The 16,753-nt window shown below is 45.8% G+C and overlaps 1 protein-coding gene across 1 annotated transcript; it reads left to right on the forward strand.

The window, feature by feature from the left end:
• Window positions 1-334: 334 nt before the first annotated feature.
• On the forward strand, window positions 335-16,393 carry ZIC4 (Zic family member 4). Its single transcript, XM_045584110.1, has 4 exons — window positions 335-413; window positions 6,213-6,830; window positions 11,323-11,641; window positions 13,651-16,393. Coding segments are annotated over exons 1-4 (1,008 nt in total). The 5' UTR covers window positions 335-343; the 3' UTR covers window positions 13,652-16,393.
• The last annotated feature ends 360 nt before the right edge of the window (window positions 16,394-16,753 follow it).

The raw sequence follows: 16,753 nt of genomic DNA on the forward strand, positions 1-16,753 counted from the left end.
ATTCTACCTGAAAAACAGAATAACATGAGTTTGAGATAAAAAGAATACAACTTGTTGGGGAATGATGATTTTAATATTTTTTATCTTCAAGGGTATGTTGTTTTGCAATAAATACAGGAAGTTCCTAGCAGAGTTATTTTATTTTCACTGTCAAATTTGAAAATGGTCAAAGAAAGACTAAGACTTTTCAGATCCATAGATCCACACTTTTTTTTTTTTTTTTTTTTTTTTAATCACACATTCAGGCTGCAAGACTGTTCCTTACAAACATGTGTGAAAATATTTAACTAGTAACTGTTTCTCTTCCTTACCCCATCTCCGCCAACAGGCTCAAAGTCAGGAAATGAGATACAAGACATCCTTGGGGATGAGGAAACGATTGAGACTTCACCAAATGTCTCTGAAAGAGTGGAGTAAGTTTGAATATTGGTTTGCTGAAGTTATTTCTCTTTTAAGTAGAAAATTTTGTTTTGTCTTTTGCTTATGTTGTTTGTGAGTTTGGGGATGTTTCTTGAGTTCAAGTGCAATTTAGAGCAACACCTTGCTGTTTAATAAATTTGCACACAAATCAGCAACTCAATGTCCCACCAGCAGCTGACTAATCCCTCAAAGCCTACTCATCTGGATGTTCTAGAATTAATATTTGACGACTCTCTCATTGAAACAACCACCCCTGACCTTTTGCAGTTCCACTGTCACATTATTCTATGACATATTCATCTTGAATTCATTTCCAGATAATTTGATTGGAATAAGGTTTGACATGTATTGGCTTCCATGAAAGAAGCATACTTTGATCTTGGTGATGGGGTTTACATGATATGCATCATCTTTACCAGGGACACCAGCCTTCTGCAATGTGGTGGTGATGATCTTCCCACAATGTGGTGTCTGAACAGGGAGTGACTGACAGGAATACCTTCAATGTGAAAAATTTAATTCAATATTCCATTTAGAATAAGCATATGATTTAGGGTTGGGAGTTTCTCCTTCCAGGCATCTAGTTTTCCTCATTTGAACTATACCTCTAACTGATGGTTGCCTCCAAGAGATTTTTTGTTTGTTTGTTTGTTTGTTTGATTGTAGTTTTTGTTGTTGTTGTTGCTGTTGGTAGAAAAAGCAACCTTCTTAACAAAAGTTAAATGACAAATCAGGAAATTATTATCGTCTATTATTTTGGGATGATTTGATGACAGAATTCTCAAGAGAGATGTGGTTATTATGGAAATTCTGTTGTTTCAGTTTTTCAATGCTGTTCTGTAAAATCCTTTAGCTATGTTTCTTAATTTTTTGTTGAAAGATTTTTGCAGAACCATTATTTGAAAATTAAATTCTATCTAAGTATATTTTCTTTCATACTTAGTTCCATTAATGATAACTAAAGCCCAAACTGGCATAGCAAAGGGGAGGAATATCTCCAAAATCCTCAGAGATCTCATCTCCTTTGTACACTTTGGACCTGTACATATGGTGGCCTCCTGGGGCTTAAGTTATTTAATTACTTTCCCATAAGAATAGAGACAATCTCTCACTGCAGGAATCCTCAAGTCTGTCAGTGACCAGGATCTGAAGAGATTTGTTCCTAGTTTGGGTTGGTAACCTGGGCAGAAGTGAGGAAGAAAAGAATGAACAAATGAATGCAGATTTAGATGCATAATATCCAGGCAACAAGGCTTATACTTAACCAGGCTCTGTGCAGTGGCCCTTGGCTCCTAGGATACTGCTGGGTAATCATCATTTAGCATTGTTTAAGAGAGCAAAATTGGAAAATAGCCCAGTTATGCATCTGAAATTCACCTGATGTTTTTCTTTCCTGAGGGAGAGATCAGACATTTCCCCATTTGAGCCAATGATGTGAGGAGCTCTGGCAGATGATGGCATCATCAAATGTCAAATTTTTATACAGCAGGATTAGAAAATCAGTTTAGTTCATGCTGTTGCATTGGTTTGGCTCAGGTAAAGAAGGGTATGTAGGGCATGATTCTGGGCATTGAAGAGATGTATAGGGTCTATTGTGCTCCAAACAGTCTCCCATCCATGAAGGCATCCAGAGCTTCTCTGGCACTTGCTGAAAGATCTCTGGACTTCAGAATATTCTTTTTTCCTACAGATGAAGCAGGAAAGTGGAATCAGTAATGCTATAAACTACATGATGGTTAGGAAAAGAATATTCCAGCCACACATTTGGTATTGGAAACAAGTGTGATGAAATAAAGTTCTGAAAGAAAAATTCTAATAACTATTGAGAGGGATAATACTCCTCAGCCTGCCCAAACAATAATCAATGATACCTGAACTCCTTGCTATCTGGGCACTAGAAGACCCTAATGAATGTCCCTGAAAACTGAAGTACACCTGCCTACATTGGTGTTCCACCTGTCTTTTGTGATTAGCTGGATACTGCTTTGTTGGTGATTTAAGAGATAAGCCTTGAAGGCCTTTATGTAATTGCCCAAAATTTTCGGCTTATAAATATTAGTGGGTGAAATCAATTTTTTCCTACTTACCTCTGTCTCTTGGGAAATGTCCAGATGTTTTTTGTGTTTCAAGAGAAGGCTGCATCTGGGAGGGAGCTTCACAAGGCCAGGTAACTGTCAGTGAATTTGACTGAATCAGATAAATCTGCCCTTTTGCTGTTGGCACAAAAAGCCATACACATGTTTGAAGCATTTCAAGGTGAAGTTAGTAAGTGAGACTGTGTATAAAACCTATGCTTCTTATCTCTAGAGTCGATGAAGTAGTCTGCAAACATGGATGGGGAAAAAAGAATCTTTATTTTCACCACCTTCTAATAGAAAGTTATTCTTTTCTTCTTTACAAGCATGGGCAACCACACAGTACTATTAGAATGCACTAGTTCAAAAGGGTTCCAGTAGGTTCCAAAGCATAAAACAACTTAAATACCTTTGTTCTATACAATTACTCAATGCTTTTGATTCAGGTGGGATCACCATGCATATATTAAGAGATACATTTTTGTGCAAATCAGAGTTTTAATGGAAGTCAAAATGGATGATGAGTTTGACAAACATCCTGAACAGTAGATTGTAGATGGCCCATGATCAGGTGGGAAAGAAAATGCTTTAATTGCTGAACTACTGCAAAAGCACCCTGCACTTAGGTCTGAATGCTACCGGAGGAGGTGACTAAATTCTGTGTTGAGGGATGCTTAGGAGAAATAGTGAGGGATCCTAGGGAGGGACACACACCTTTGGGTTTTTGGTTTTGGTCTTTATTATTTTCTGAGTTTTACTTGGGTTCAGCCCAGACTTGTCTAGTAAGCTGCATCACTCAAAGGACACCTGTACAAAGGGGAGCTTTAAAATCACTCACAGAGACTGGAATACCTCAATACTATGGCTAGAGACAGAGATCTTTTCTGACCAGGTTTAGAGGAAGAGAAAACAGATGGGAGACCAGAGGAGATGCCTGCAGTCAGAGGGATAAGTCCAAAAAAGTGAGACTGTAGGAAAATGTGAAAGCCAGGAAAGGAGACAAATCTTATAAGTCTAATCTCAACACTGTTGTGGAAACCCTTGGTTTCCAGAGCAGACAGGGTTAGGCTGTCAAATGCTTTTCTTTAACTTTTTAAAAAATATATTTTTTCATTGATTTCAGAGAGGAAGGGGAAGGAAGAGGGAGATAGAAACATCAAAGATGAAAGAGAATCATTATTTGGCTGCCTCCTACATGCCCCACACTGGGGATCAAGCCTGCAATCAGAGCATGTGCCCTGACCAGGAATAGAACTGTGACCTCCTGGTTCACAGGTCAACGCTTAACCATTGAGCCATGCCAGGCCCAATTTTTTTTTTCAATGTTAACCATAGCACCTTGGTTGTGTTGTGTTGCTTAAGCTCTTCCAGCTGGAGGAGCAGAAAAACCTGCACTTGCCAAAACCAGGGGAAATTGTTGTGAAAGCTCAATAAAATGCACCCAGAGCAGGAACAATGTATTAAATGAAGAAAGTCTGAAAGAACCTGCCAACCATTATAAATAAGTAAATTGTTTTTAAAATTTAAAAGAAATCCTTATTTATACTGACTAGAGAATGTATAATTGTTCTTACTGCTAGGAATGGGTGGGACAACTCAAAAACCCTGCATCAGAGTTCATAGAAGTCTGTCCAAACTTCTCACCTTTGCTGTGGGTATGGAGATTTTTATGAAATCTCTAAAATATCCCTTAAAAACCCTTTCATCAGCCTTTGGGTGCTATCTATGGCCATCAGAGAAGCCCAAGTACTTAAGCTGGCATTTTGGGCTGGAGACCAAGGCATGGGTAGAAGCCAGCAGCCCTTTGCATCACCAGGTGATGTAGCTCATCCTAGTTAGTGGGTTGACACAAACAAAGGATACCCTCAGCCTCTTTGTCCAGACCTGAAGGTGTTTGTTTGTTTGTTTGTTTGTTTTTACCCCATGCCCCCACCCCAAGACTGTACAACCTGAAGACCAGGAAGCAACAGTCCTCTCATAGCCTGGCCTCTACTCTTAACATGGCCTCCACTCTTATCAGAACCCTAAAGACAGGCAACAGGTGGGAGCTGAGAGTGGAATTGATCCCTAAATCTACCCTTTCTCAAAGGCTCCTTTTGGTGTCAGGGTCTACAGAGCTCAAGGAAGAAGACCTGGGAGAGTAAGGAAATGGAAGAGAGAAGAAATGTTCCTTTTTGCTATGCTAGCCTTTGTTTCTTTGGCCAGTCCACCTGTGGGATGCTGTGATTTATGGCTGAGAAGTTCCTTAGCCCCTCTCAGGAGGGCTGTGTGGGTTTGAAGTCAGCCTCTCCAGGTCATCAACCTCCCCTGTTTACTCCTGGCTCTGGCCACAACTGGATTCTGGGGTTTATCAGTCTTTGAGAGCATCAGGCACCAGATTAAGTGGGAAGAAGGGAGACAGGGAGGGGAGAAGGAAGGGTACATGTTGGAAGGCATAGTGTGGTTTGGGCATGGGAGAGAGAGAGAGACAGAGAGAGAGAGAGAGAGAGAGAGAGAGAGAGAGAGAGAGAGAGACTTTCCCTCCCTAGATCTCTGCCTTCCATTTCACATGACTCCTGGGACAAAGTGCTGAAGCTGTGTGAGAGTGCTCAGGGTGCTGCCTATCAGTTCTGGCAAGACTGGGTACAGTAGGTCTGCCCCGAGGACATGTGCAAAGCAATACTCCTCCCCAAAGTTGTGGAGAACAGAGGCATTATCTCGCTGCGCTCACTTTCAAGAGCATATCCATCCAGCTTTGGGGAGATAAGGTGGAGGCTCTAGAGGAGAGAATTGGTGCCTGGGTCAGAGTGCAGGAGCAGAAGTGGGAGCTGATAGGGGGCAAGGGAGGGTGATGGGGGAAGGGAGGGAAGAGGAGGAGCTAGAGCAGGTGTGTGTGTGTGTGTGTGTGTGTCCAGGAACAGCGAGACCTGTCATCTCTGACGTTGGGCCCAGGCAGCAGGCCAATGGGTGACCTAGGCGATTGTTCCTCTCTGTGAGACCGGCTGGGCCCCAATCTCTATTCACTTCCTCTTGCGCTCTGCTGCCGCCTCTTTAGCATGCGGGTTTCAAGTAGGCTTTAAAGATCCAGGGTGGTGGTGGTGGGGGTGGGGGGTGGGTGGGTGGGGGGAGGAGTAGAAAAGTCACAATCCAAAACTTAAGGGGGGAAAATACCTCTTCAGAAGTTGCTTTGTGATTCTTCTTTCCCCTCCACGCTGTCAGGTGACAGTGGCCTGGCAACTCTGGGGAGTCTGAGTCCAGATGCAGGCTGCCCACTCCCAGCGGACCTGGAAGCTGAAATTAATGCATATGGCTGGGCACTTCAGCAGCACCCCCACCACTTACAACATCCCCACTGCCCTTATCCTCAATCACCCTCAGGGTGGGCGTTGTTGACCGCCAAAGTGTACTTGGGGAGCAGGTCGTGCTTCCCTTGTAGCAGAGCTTAAGGGCTCCTGACTGCCCACAGACGACTCAGCATTGTGTGTCCCACTATCCCTTCCACAAACAGAGCTGCCATAATCCATCTCATCCACCTAAGGCTCTTGGAAAGGCTGGGGGCTCTACCTCGCGTGGCCTATTGGGTTTGCTGCTGACACTACCTGGCTCCAGGTCTGGGCTCTGAAGGCAGAGGCTGTAGACCTGCTTCTTTGCTGCTGTCCCCCCACCCCCCACCCCCGTCAGGTGGAACGCTCAGCTCATGCCACCTGATCTCACGCTCGCTATTTTTCTTGACAACAGGTAGTAGCTCCGGACATTATGACCCCCACCTCATTGCTGCCTCCAGCCCCTCGGTGTTCCCTGGCCTTCCTGAGCAGACTTCCGAGACCTCCGCCAATGGCACTTTGAAAGGACTCCTGCGACTGGGGCTCCCCAGAGAAATGAATGCGCGTCCCGGAGCCTTCTCGCCAGGACCAGTCGCCCACCGCAACGCCCTAGCAGCTGCTGGGGCCCTGCATGGCTATGGGGGCATGAACTTGACGGTGAACCTCGCTGTGCCCCAGGGTCCCAGTGCCTTCTTCCGTTACATGCGCCAGCCCATCAAACAGGAGCTCATCTGCAAGTGGCAGGCGGTTGATGGCCCCGAACTCCCGCACCTCTGCTCCAAAACTTTCAGCACTATGCACGAGCTGGTCACTCACGTCACTGTGGAGCACGTCGGCGGCCCAGAGCAGGCCAACCACATCTGCTTCTGGGAGGAGTGTCCACGCCAGGGCAAGCCCTTCAAAGCCAAATACAAACTTGTAAATCACATCCGCGTTCATACAGGCGAGAAGCCCTTCCCTTGTCCTTTCCCCGGGTGTGGGAAGGTCTTTGCTAGATCAGAAAATCTCAAAATACACAAAAGAACTCACACAGGTCAGTATTCGCACTACCTCGTTTAGATCCTCTGGGGAAGCAGGGGCCTCTTCCTGGCCATAGGGCTGGATTTCCTCAAGTTTCATCCTGGAGTGTGTATGTGTGTGTGTGTGTGTGGGGAGGGGCGAGTATTTGGTGTTTCCATGAGCCAAGCCCATAAAATATTAATTATACTCTTCTATTAGAGTCACAGAAGTTATCAAGGCTGAGTGTGGGAAAGACAGTAGAGGATTTCTGCTCTGGGAGGCCAGGGTGAAGGTTTTTGGGTCTCCAAGTATGTGAATGTGTGCTCCCTGCCCATTTAGTTTGCTTTTAAGGTATTTAAATAGTACTGTTTCTCAGTCTTAAAATATATAGGGACAATTTAATTTTTCCCAGTTTTTTTGGCCAACAATTACAACCTGACCACCACCTGCACTGAGGGGTAATCAGGCCTTTGGCTATTTCTTTAGGATTTGGGGTCTCTAGGCTAACTTTTGGAGCCTTGATAACTGGACACTTGGGACAATTGACAAACTTCTCTTCTGCTTTAGTAGAGATCCAAGGAGACTCATCTGCCTTAAATGTCATTTACTGAGCTGTTAAGTGAAATGGGGACATGTGTCACCACATCTGTCAGTTCTAGTTAACAGAAAGGAAAGGAACCAGGGCAAGAGCCTGCAAAGTCGAACTTCTCTGGCCAGAAGCATCTATAATTAGTGCAATTGCAAGGAGAAAGTTTTCACACTTTCCAGAACAGCCTGTGAAGTTACATTAATAAGTTTAGCAGTCATGTTTATATTCCAGTTAGGATTTTCTTGCCCACTCTCCAAATTTAAGAAATCGACATTCCCCCTCCCGTGTTTGTTTTTGTTTGTTTGTTTCCTGGGGGTGGCGGAAGGAGAGAATTGGACCGGTGGCCAGACCAGGGTATGAAATAAGTTCCAGCTTGGTGCTCCACTTCTCCTCCCTGGCGCTTTGTTTTACTCACCTCTATTATTGGTAGAAACAATGGTAATTATTAGAGTCAAAGTCAAATAACTCTCCCAGGCTGGCAATACCCAGGACAGAATCTTGCTAAATCCCACCTTCTCTAGCAAACCCTGCAATGTTGAAGAAGGTCCGTGGCTAGGAAAATGGCACACGCGGAGGCCAGACCACCAAAGTCCTTTTAGTCTCCTACTTTATTTCTGGAGCACATCTGGAAATGTATGATTTTCTGAAGCTGTTTCCAGGGTGCTTCCTCCTCATCAGAGTTTCATCCCGGTGTGAGGCAGAAAGAAATGAGGTACTATTCACCGCCTCCAGGCTGGCTACTCCAGAAGCTGGCAGTCTACACTGCAGAGGTAGACACGAAGTCCTGAGCCAGAGGAGGAACTGATTTTTAATGACTGGGGAGTTCTAAACAAACACACTTTGCCGGCCTACTGTTTGAAGGCCCTGAAGTAGAAAACGGTTAAATTCTTAGTTTATTGACCTACAGCAGCGAAACAAGTTCCATGCATTTGGGCTGGTTCAGGTTTCTTCTACCCAGGTCTAAATTCTAAGTGCGTCCTTTCCGATGGCAGTCCCAATTCTTTGCCGCTGGAGTTAAAAAAAACAAAAAAACACACACACACACAACCCCCCCCCAAAAAAAAAAAAAAAAAAAAAACCAAACAAACCTGCAGGGCCTGGTCTCAGCCCGCTCCTTAGTAATGAAAAGAGGGGGGAAAACAACAAAATGCTTCTCAAATGGCAATTGACCTCAAGACAATTTTTTCATGAAGACAGTTAAACAGGAAAATAATTGCCTTTTCAAATATTAATGCCGTTTCATTTTCTCGACTCGCGGGGGCGAATGATTATTTCTAGGGCGTTAAAATTCTCCGGATCTGAATCCCAGGCCTGGCCTCGGGTGCGGCTGCCGGGAGCCCACGCCGAAAGGTTTCACTTGGTGGCGGTCCCGCAGTCCCAGAACAAAGGTGCCGCCGCAAGAGAAACGCGGGCGCGCTGCCGCTGGGCGCCCTTTTCCGGGCCCCTGGGCCCCGGGGCCGGGGCCTCGCCCCGCCGCCGCAGGCGCTGGGCAGGGAGAGGCAGGGCTGGGGCTGAGGTAGAGACCCAGCCTGGGCGGAGACGCTCGGCACAGCCACAAGTGCGAGAAAAATGGCTCTAGCGCACCGCCCTGCCGCTGCCAAACTTTGCCGGGCGGGCCCGGCGCGGGGCTGGGAAGGAGCCTCTCCCGGTAGTTGAGCTTCTGGAAGGAGACTGCGGGCCTTTCGCGACTCAGCCCATGGACCCGCTGCTGGAGAAGGGCTGCAAGGCCCTGGACCAACCCTGCCTCTCCACACCCACCCGCCCGGGGCCCAGAGCACAGCCCGGGTGGGAGGGAGGCGGTGGATGGGGGTGGGAGTGTTCGACGGAGAAGCCGGGGCGGCTCCAGCAACTGGGGAGAGGCCGCGAAGGCAGGAGGCAGGAGGGCGCGCGGGCGCTGCTTCTCTTGGCCTCCCAGCGGCCTCGGACCTTCCAGGCCCGTATCACCTTCAGTGTCCTGCTTTTTCCCGCCTCTGCTCTTCGTCTGGGACGAAATCATTATTTCTGTTTTACGTGAATGTCCAACAAAGCGCTCACAAGATGGGATAAGTGTGTGTGTGTGTGTGTGTGTGTGTGGTGGGGGACGGGGCGGGGGGGAGCAGTGAAGCTTAAATTCTACACCTCTTCCGTTTTCTCAGCAAATCTTGTTTCCTTTGGCGGGTACTAAATTGCATGGTTCTTGTTAGATATTTTTTTGGTGGGTTGTGGGGAGAAAATGAAGAAAAGTTTTAGTTTGGCAAATACTAACAGAAATTTAAGGAAAGAAAACGAAGGCACTAATTTATTTTGCATGTCTCTTTATTCATATTTGTAATACGGTACCGGTGTCCTGAGAAATAGCAGATTCTAGCACCGTTCACTGTTACACTGTAATTGCAATAATCCTGCTGGGGGAGGACGCAATGGCCGGGCTGGGACCAAGACCTGGGTTCACAATCCTCCGCAGCCTTAAGGCGAGGGTTGTGCGCAAACCTCTGTCTCAGCGTGAGCATGGGCGGACACCATAAAAGGTGCTTTGTTTAAACCTAACCCCAAAGCTCTCCCTCTTTTCCGGGAGTCACTGGAGAAGCGACCTCAAGGCAACAGTCCTGCAGCCGCGCACCTTTCTTCTCAACCAGAAGCTTGGGAGCGGATCCCTTTATCCAGCGAGCACGGCGGCATCTAATTATTTAAAGCGCCTATACACTTTCTCACCTCCTTCCCGCAGCACCTATGCTTCAGGCTTCTCGGGGCTCTTTCCTCCCCCACCGGCCAGCGAATCCAGTCCGCGGAGAGCTCCCGGATTGGAGCTTGGTCCACCGCAGTATTTCCAACCTAATGCGCACTCGCGCCTTCCCGCGGCTCTACGGGGCATCGCACCAGGGAGCCTAGCCCCTCGTGGGTCTACCCCGGCTGCCCTCTAGCCTTCCGTCCGCGGGGACTGACCAGGCGTGACCGCAGCAGCTGTGCTCACACCGAAGCTTCCATGCTCAAGGGTTCGATTGGGAGATAGGCCGCGGATCCCACTGGGCCCGGGCAGATTCTGCAGCAGGGGCCTTTCGCCTCAGGTTTGCTAGGTCCAACTTTCGGGCGTGGTGGTCTGGGGAGGGTCCGTTGAACACATAGCTAACTGGGACTGGGAGAGCTGGCTGCCTGCAGCAGCATCTCCTGGAAACCTCAGGAGCAGCGTAATAAAGTAGTATCGTCGGTGCTCTTAGGTAGCGGGATCCGGAGCAGTGGCGGTAAGATTTGAAGAATGCTGCTAAACGTTTGCCCTCAGGGGATCGAAGGGAAGAGGGAGGAAATTCCCATTTCCTGTAAAAATAGCTTGTGAAGTGAATCATTGCTCAGAATATCTTTTCCTACAGCACGAATACGCACTGTGCACATGTCATGTGCATCGGGTGTGTACTACTAAATTATCCCATCGCCTTGACATTTATACAAAACCTTTTTTAGGAAACAGTTTGGGCCAGGATGGGGTGTGTGCGGGATGGTCCTCTGAGTGGGGAACCTTTGACTGGAACAGCAATTGTAAATTGAGCAGATAAAACCTCCTCAGTCAACTCTGTTTTCTAGGTAGAGGAGCTTCTGCTCCGAATGGAGAAAATTTGGAGGAAAACAATCGAAGTAGATCACGATTTTCCAGGATGGAAACTAAGATGGATTCTTTATCTCCCCTCCTCCTCCTCCTCCTCCTCCTCCTCTTCCTCTCTCTTCCTACCCTCCCCCAGGCTCAGGCAGGAGAGGGGGGTGGGGGAGGGCTTCAGGAGGCAGCTTGGAGGGCGCACTCAGAGCTGGGAGGGAAGAAAGTACCAGGCCTAAAGGGCCGAACACAAAAGTTTCTGAAAATCTTTACTGGTTCTTTCCCAAATAATGGGGGGGAAAAATTAGGGAGGTTTGTGAGGCCGAGCCAGACCTGGGTCACAAGCACTAATGTCTCTGCAATTGCCTCCATCAGGGGAAAAGCCCTTCAGGTGCGAGTTCGAGGGCTGCGAGCGACGCTTTGCCAACAGCAGCGACCGCAAGAAGCACTCGCATGTGCACACGAGCGACAAGCCGTACACATGCAAAGTACGCGGTTGCGACAAGTGCTACACGCACCCCAGCTCGCTGCGTAAGCACATGAAGGTGCATGGGCGCTCACCGCCGTCTCTTAGCTCTGGCTACGTCTCTGCCACGCAGTCTGCTGTTGTGTCGCGTTCTCCCAACTTAGGCCGTGAGCCCCTGGTGGCCTCCTCGGCGGCAGTAGTGGCTCGTGGCATCGAATTGAGAGAATGGTATGTGTGTCAAGTTACTGGCGGTGTTGTAACTGTCCCTGCCGCGCCAAGTCGGGCGTCAGCATCTGGCCCTGCCGCTGCCGCCCCCTGCTTATGGTATTAGGGTTACTGCTGTGGTTGCTGCTCTGCGAGCAATGACTGCTAGTCTAGATCTGGTTCTTGAGGCTTGAAGAGAAGGAAGGAAGGAAGGAAGGAAGGAAGGAAGGAAGGAAGGAAGGAAGGAAGGAAGGAAGGAAGGAAGTTAAATAATTGCTTATGGTTTTTAGAGGTCAGTGAATAAAATGTAAATATGCTACTTATTTATTCTACAGTCATACCCAGTAACACCCCCCCCCCCACACACACACACATATACACCTTCATGACCTGGTAGCATGAAAACAGTGTTGGGGTAAAGAAGGTAGATAAACAGATGGACAAAAAGAAAAATATATTAGTAGAGTTTATGTGCAATCTTGGCAACTTCATGTGACAATACTAAGACCACAAAGTCTTCCGAAGGTTCAGATAAGGGAAATATTTTCCTCCAGGATTAGACCACTTGGATTGTCAGGCACCACTTCTTTCTCAGTTCCCAGTTGCAGTCTCCACCAAAGTTTGGATCACTTATATCTTACCTCCTATTTCCTTCCTTTTCTGCTTCTTTACAATTTCACCTTACAGCTGTCTTTTGAAACAAAAGTACACAAATTTCAGATCTCAAAATTTTCCAACACTTCTATAAAAGAGTTAAGAGAGTTTTAGCACCACTGCTGGAACTCACATGCCTCTCTCCAGCAAACTGACCCAAGCACACAGACACATCTGTCTGCTAGTCTGCTTCATATATACATTATATACTTGGGGTGGGGGATGAGTTCAAACAATGGGAAATTCAAACAAAAGAGTGCTAGAGGGGCTTTAAGATTCATTGCTCAGAGGTCTCCCCAGACCAATCATCTCCTCTCACCTTCTACCCTTGTCTAGCCTTGGCTTATGGGATCTTGTGGCTGCTTGGCACTAGGAGTGCAGTGAGCCAATGACATCACTGAGCCTAGGTCTCCACTGGACAGGTATCTGACCTAGACCACAGTGTCTGGATAAATTCAGTCAATTCCATGATGAACTTTCAAAAATCACACAATGTTGGTCTCTGTCTCTCTCTTTTTAAGGTGAAGAAGGGTATACAAGAGGAACTGCAAGAACAAATGTTTAAACGCAAATACCTAAATGGGTTTAGATTGAATGTGTATTATTTATTTTAGAGAAAGAGAAGAAGAGAGAAAAACATCAATTTGTTGTTGTACTTATTTATGCATTCATTGGTTGATGCTTGTATGTGCCCTGACTAGAGATAAAACCCATTACCTTGTTGCATCAGGATGATGTTCCAACCAACTGAGTTAACCAACCAGGGCTGAATGCATATTTTATGTGCTGGGTATTAAGTCCCCAGAAAGAGGACCAGATGCTGGTGGCAGGAAAAGGGAAAGTCTTTGAAACTGTTTCCAAGGGGCGCAGGAGGGGAAATTGGGGCCCATTTTCCAGTCTAACAACCTGGAAGAATGGTATTTCCCAGAAATCCTTGTTGAGATTTAGGGGGGGGGGGGAGAAGAAGGAAAAACGGAGGGAAATCTTGGACAAACCCATTCCAGACCCCTAAAAGTACACCTAATAAAAACCAGAATCTTCTCAATACATCCTTAGTGAATCTCTCCTTGTGGAAAGAGAACTACAATCCCCACCCCCAATACAAAGGGCCCGGATGATTCCTGGTCAAGGGCTGTGTTGGCAGCAAACTTTGTTTCCCTTTGAGAAACACCTGTCCCATGGCCAACGTGCAGAGGGCATCTGGGGAATTTGTGTCTTTTGACAATGTTTAAAAATTCTTCCATCCCCAAATTGGACTAGGTTCTTTCTCTTGTGTTTCTAAACTCATTGGCTTCCACCCATATCCAAAACAATAAAATAAAAACAACAATGTTTGGTAGGCTACTAATCGCCTATAATTTTTCATTTGCTTGTTACAGATGTCCACTGCTTTGCTCCTAAGGTAATCTCGCCCAGTGCAGCTGAGAGCCCGAATCTCACGCCTGCGACATCAAAGGGCCGGCGCACAAAGCAATGTTTCTTCGCCACGGTGCATCTTCATGGTAAGTTAGGATTTCTATGGCAATGGGCAAGTCTCACTGAAATCCTGAAAGGCCAAGCCTGGAGCCCGTCCAGGCTTTTCATTAAGGACATAATATTTACGTCTAACAGGCCTTTCCCCCTGTATATACAAGTATATATTTTTGTTTGACGCAGACTAAATCATTTTCATTTAATTTCCGGTAAACAAAACCCACGCGAATGGGCACTTGTTCTCAATCATAATAAAAATGGATAATAATGGGAAAGAAGAAAAAGGCCGCTTGAATCACTGCTCAGCCTTCTTTGTTTCTGCTTTCTGCGGTGATCAGAGGGCGCATTTGGGTTTGATGGCGAGTTTCTAAAGGCGAGGAAATGGTTTTTAAGAGGGGAAAGAAAAGGAGAAAGGTCTAATCAAGCTCGGGTTGTTCAAAGAGTTGAGTTTTGGGGCTGAAAAGTGTGAGTTTGACATTGCATCATCACGCCAAGTTGGGCTTGCCATGGAAATGCGCTCAGGGAGCGGCCCCTTCAAAGGCGGCACACTTCATTGCAGACACTCTAAGAAGATACATTTGTGCTGACCTTTGCTTTCATGCCATTTGATACTGTCACTACGTTCTCCAATATATACTTGCCCCTTAGGACCTGCCTCGCTGACGTTTAGAGGTTCACCTTGCATTCTAACATAGGTGGGTGCTTTGACACCAGGGACCCTTTCAGAAAAGGGAAGAACTTGACTCAGCAAACAGACTATGCACATCTTGGCTGTCCCTCAAAGAGGCTCCAAGATCAGGAGTAAATAACTTTAGGGCAACCCACAAGCTAAACAAGTAAGCATGCCAACCTCAGTTCTGTGCAATGCACCTCTCTGCATCTTGAACAAGGTGGAGGCTTGAATTTGAGTGAGACTTGCGGTCCAGTGGAGCCACCCTGGATGAGTCTGAGAAGTTCAGACTGCGGCTTTCAGTCATTTCCGCTTTGGCCCCAGCACAGCACATTCTGCCCCTCTATCCCAGAAGTCTCTTGCAGCCACCCCAAACTTACTTTTCCCTAGTGTGCTGTGTATGGTATTCCTCAGGTCTGGGCTGGCCCTGGGCATGAGCTTAAGAGTGCAAGGCCAAGGAGATAAGGAAGATGGCAGGAAAGTAAGAAGTCCATGTTCTCTTAATTGTCATGTTGTTTATTTTATCCAAGTACCCTAGAGAATAGGGGAAAAATAAACAAGGTGGAAAAAAAAATCAAACAGTGGAGTCTTCTTTAGTGCCAGTCCTTGTGGTTGAATAAAAAGGATGGTTCACTTTCTATTGAGCTGAGAAATCTTTGAAGTGAGAGTTATTATCTGAGACATTCTTTCTTGTCGTCCTAACAACGCTGATGAAATGTAAAAGGTTCTTTGTCAGCGATTTGTTCTCCTCTCTGTCAAACTCTCTTTGCCTGTTAGTTTCAAACCGTTTCTAAAGAGATAAAAATCAAACTTCATTAAAAAAAGAAAAGACATGCACACTAACTGGTAACTTTAGAGCTAAGTCCTGCTTACAGGAAAACAAAAGTAATGCAGAGACAACAGGTCTAAGGAGGTGTGCAGATGTTGAGGGCTCTGACAGGCTCTGACACAGGCATGTAGGCTTCTCCAAGCTCTGGCATGGCACTCAATCAGTGCAAGTCAGGTCACTTGAGCCTCCTTTGGGGACCCCTCAAGATACCAATATTCTTGTTTGGGATCCTAAGGCTACAGTCAAGTTATGGTTAATATTTCCTGTTCCTTCAAAGACAACCTCTTGAAAAAAAAATAGACCCATTTTGTGTTTCTTCTCATTAGCAGCAATCAGCAAGCCTTTTCAGTCATTAATAGAAAGGAAAGTGGCTTGAGGGAGAGAGACATTTTTATAATTTCCTATTTTCTTCAGAATCTTGGCAATTGGAGTTCAGAAGATTCAGTTTACAACATAGTGATCCCAGAATGCATGCAACCCCCCCTCCCATCCACAAATGCAGTTCTTCATGGAAAAAAACTTTCACCATGTCCAGCTTTCCCCAAACCTCCTTCATGTGTTTTTAAAGGTGGCTTAAACAAACAAGATGTCACAGTCTCTCCACTATGTGTGTGCTGACTAAACTATTTGTGAAGTAGTTTTCCCTGAGCTGTAACCCATGCTATTATTATAGTTGCAACAAAATTTTGTCTCTTGTATTGATTTTTATTTGCTTACTCAAGACCTCCATATGTTTATTTATATTGTTAATTTATGGGAAAATATAATGATTACAGTAAATGTTAATTATACAGTCAGGCAAATATTTTGTAATCATAATTCACACATATACAATTCTGACTGAAGCTCCAGACTGTTTAGTACCCTTTCTACCCACACTGTTTGTGATTTATCATCTGTTCCCTTAGCATCCTAAATTATGAACTAACTTGAAATAAAATGTTGTTATATAGTACTTGACTGAAAGTGATAGTTAAATGAAAACACAGTTGAAAGAGATGACTTAATTCTGCTATAAATATGTAAAACTGAATTAAAATCTGTGATTGTTTTCCCTCCAAATACCTTTATGTACATGGAGCTTCATTTGGCTATTTTTTATTTTTATTTTTGGAAATAAAGGATGTGATGTTTTCCTTCCTCTTTTGAATCTGAGTTTCTTGTTATTGCTTCATCATCCTGGGAAAGATTTGGGACTTTTCCACAGCCTCCAGTTCTCTTCCCTGCCTTCCTCATGGCTTCACAGGCGCATCTCTGAAGCCTAGTTGTTCAGGATAGAAAAACAAAGGGACCAACCAAAGGTACCATCCTGGAAGAAACCTCCCTCACCCCCAATTTCATCCCAGTGACATTAGTACTCATTAACCGATTTCCATTATGGAAGGAGAAAAGGTAAAATTGTCTCATTGTCTCTCTGGAAAGGCTGTCTTCTCTGTGGCTACACAAGGCTTACCCTCTCACCAACTATCTACTATCTCTGCCTTTCTAGAGAAAAGTCTAGCAATTTGGA

The sequence above is a fragment of the Pipistrellus kuhlii genome, unplaced genomic scaffold (genome assembly GCF_014108245.1).
Source record: "Pipistrellus kuhlii isolate mPipKuh1 unplaced genomic scaffold, mPipKuh1.p scaffold_m20_p_2, whole genome shotgun sequence".
In the NCBI taxonomy this organism is placed as follows: domain Eukaryota; kingdom Metazoa; phylum Chordata; class Mammalia; order Chiroptera; family Vespertilionidae; genus Pipistrellus; species Pipistrellus kuhlii.

Excerpts from the sequence above, each read along its gene's own strand:
- ZIC4 (XM_045584110.1), top strand. The coding sequence starts at position 344 with ATGAGATACAAGACATCCTTGGGGATGAGGAAACGATTGAGACTTCAC. Across the intron at positions 414-6,212 it reads AATGTCTCTGAAAGAGTGGA|GTAGTAGCTCCGGACATTAT; the intron begins GTAAGTTTGAAT and ends TCTTGACAACAG. Across the intron at positions 6,831-11,322 it reads ACACAAAAGAACTCACACAG|GGGAAAAGCCCTTCAGGTGC; the intron begins GTCAGTATTCGC and ends TGCCTCCATCAG.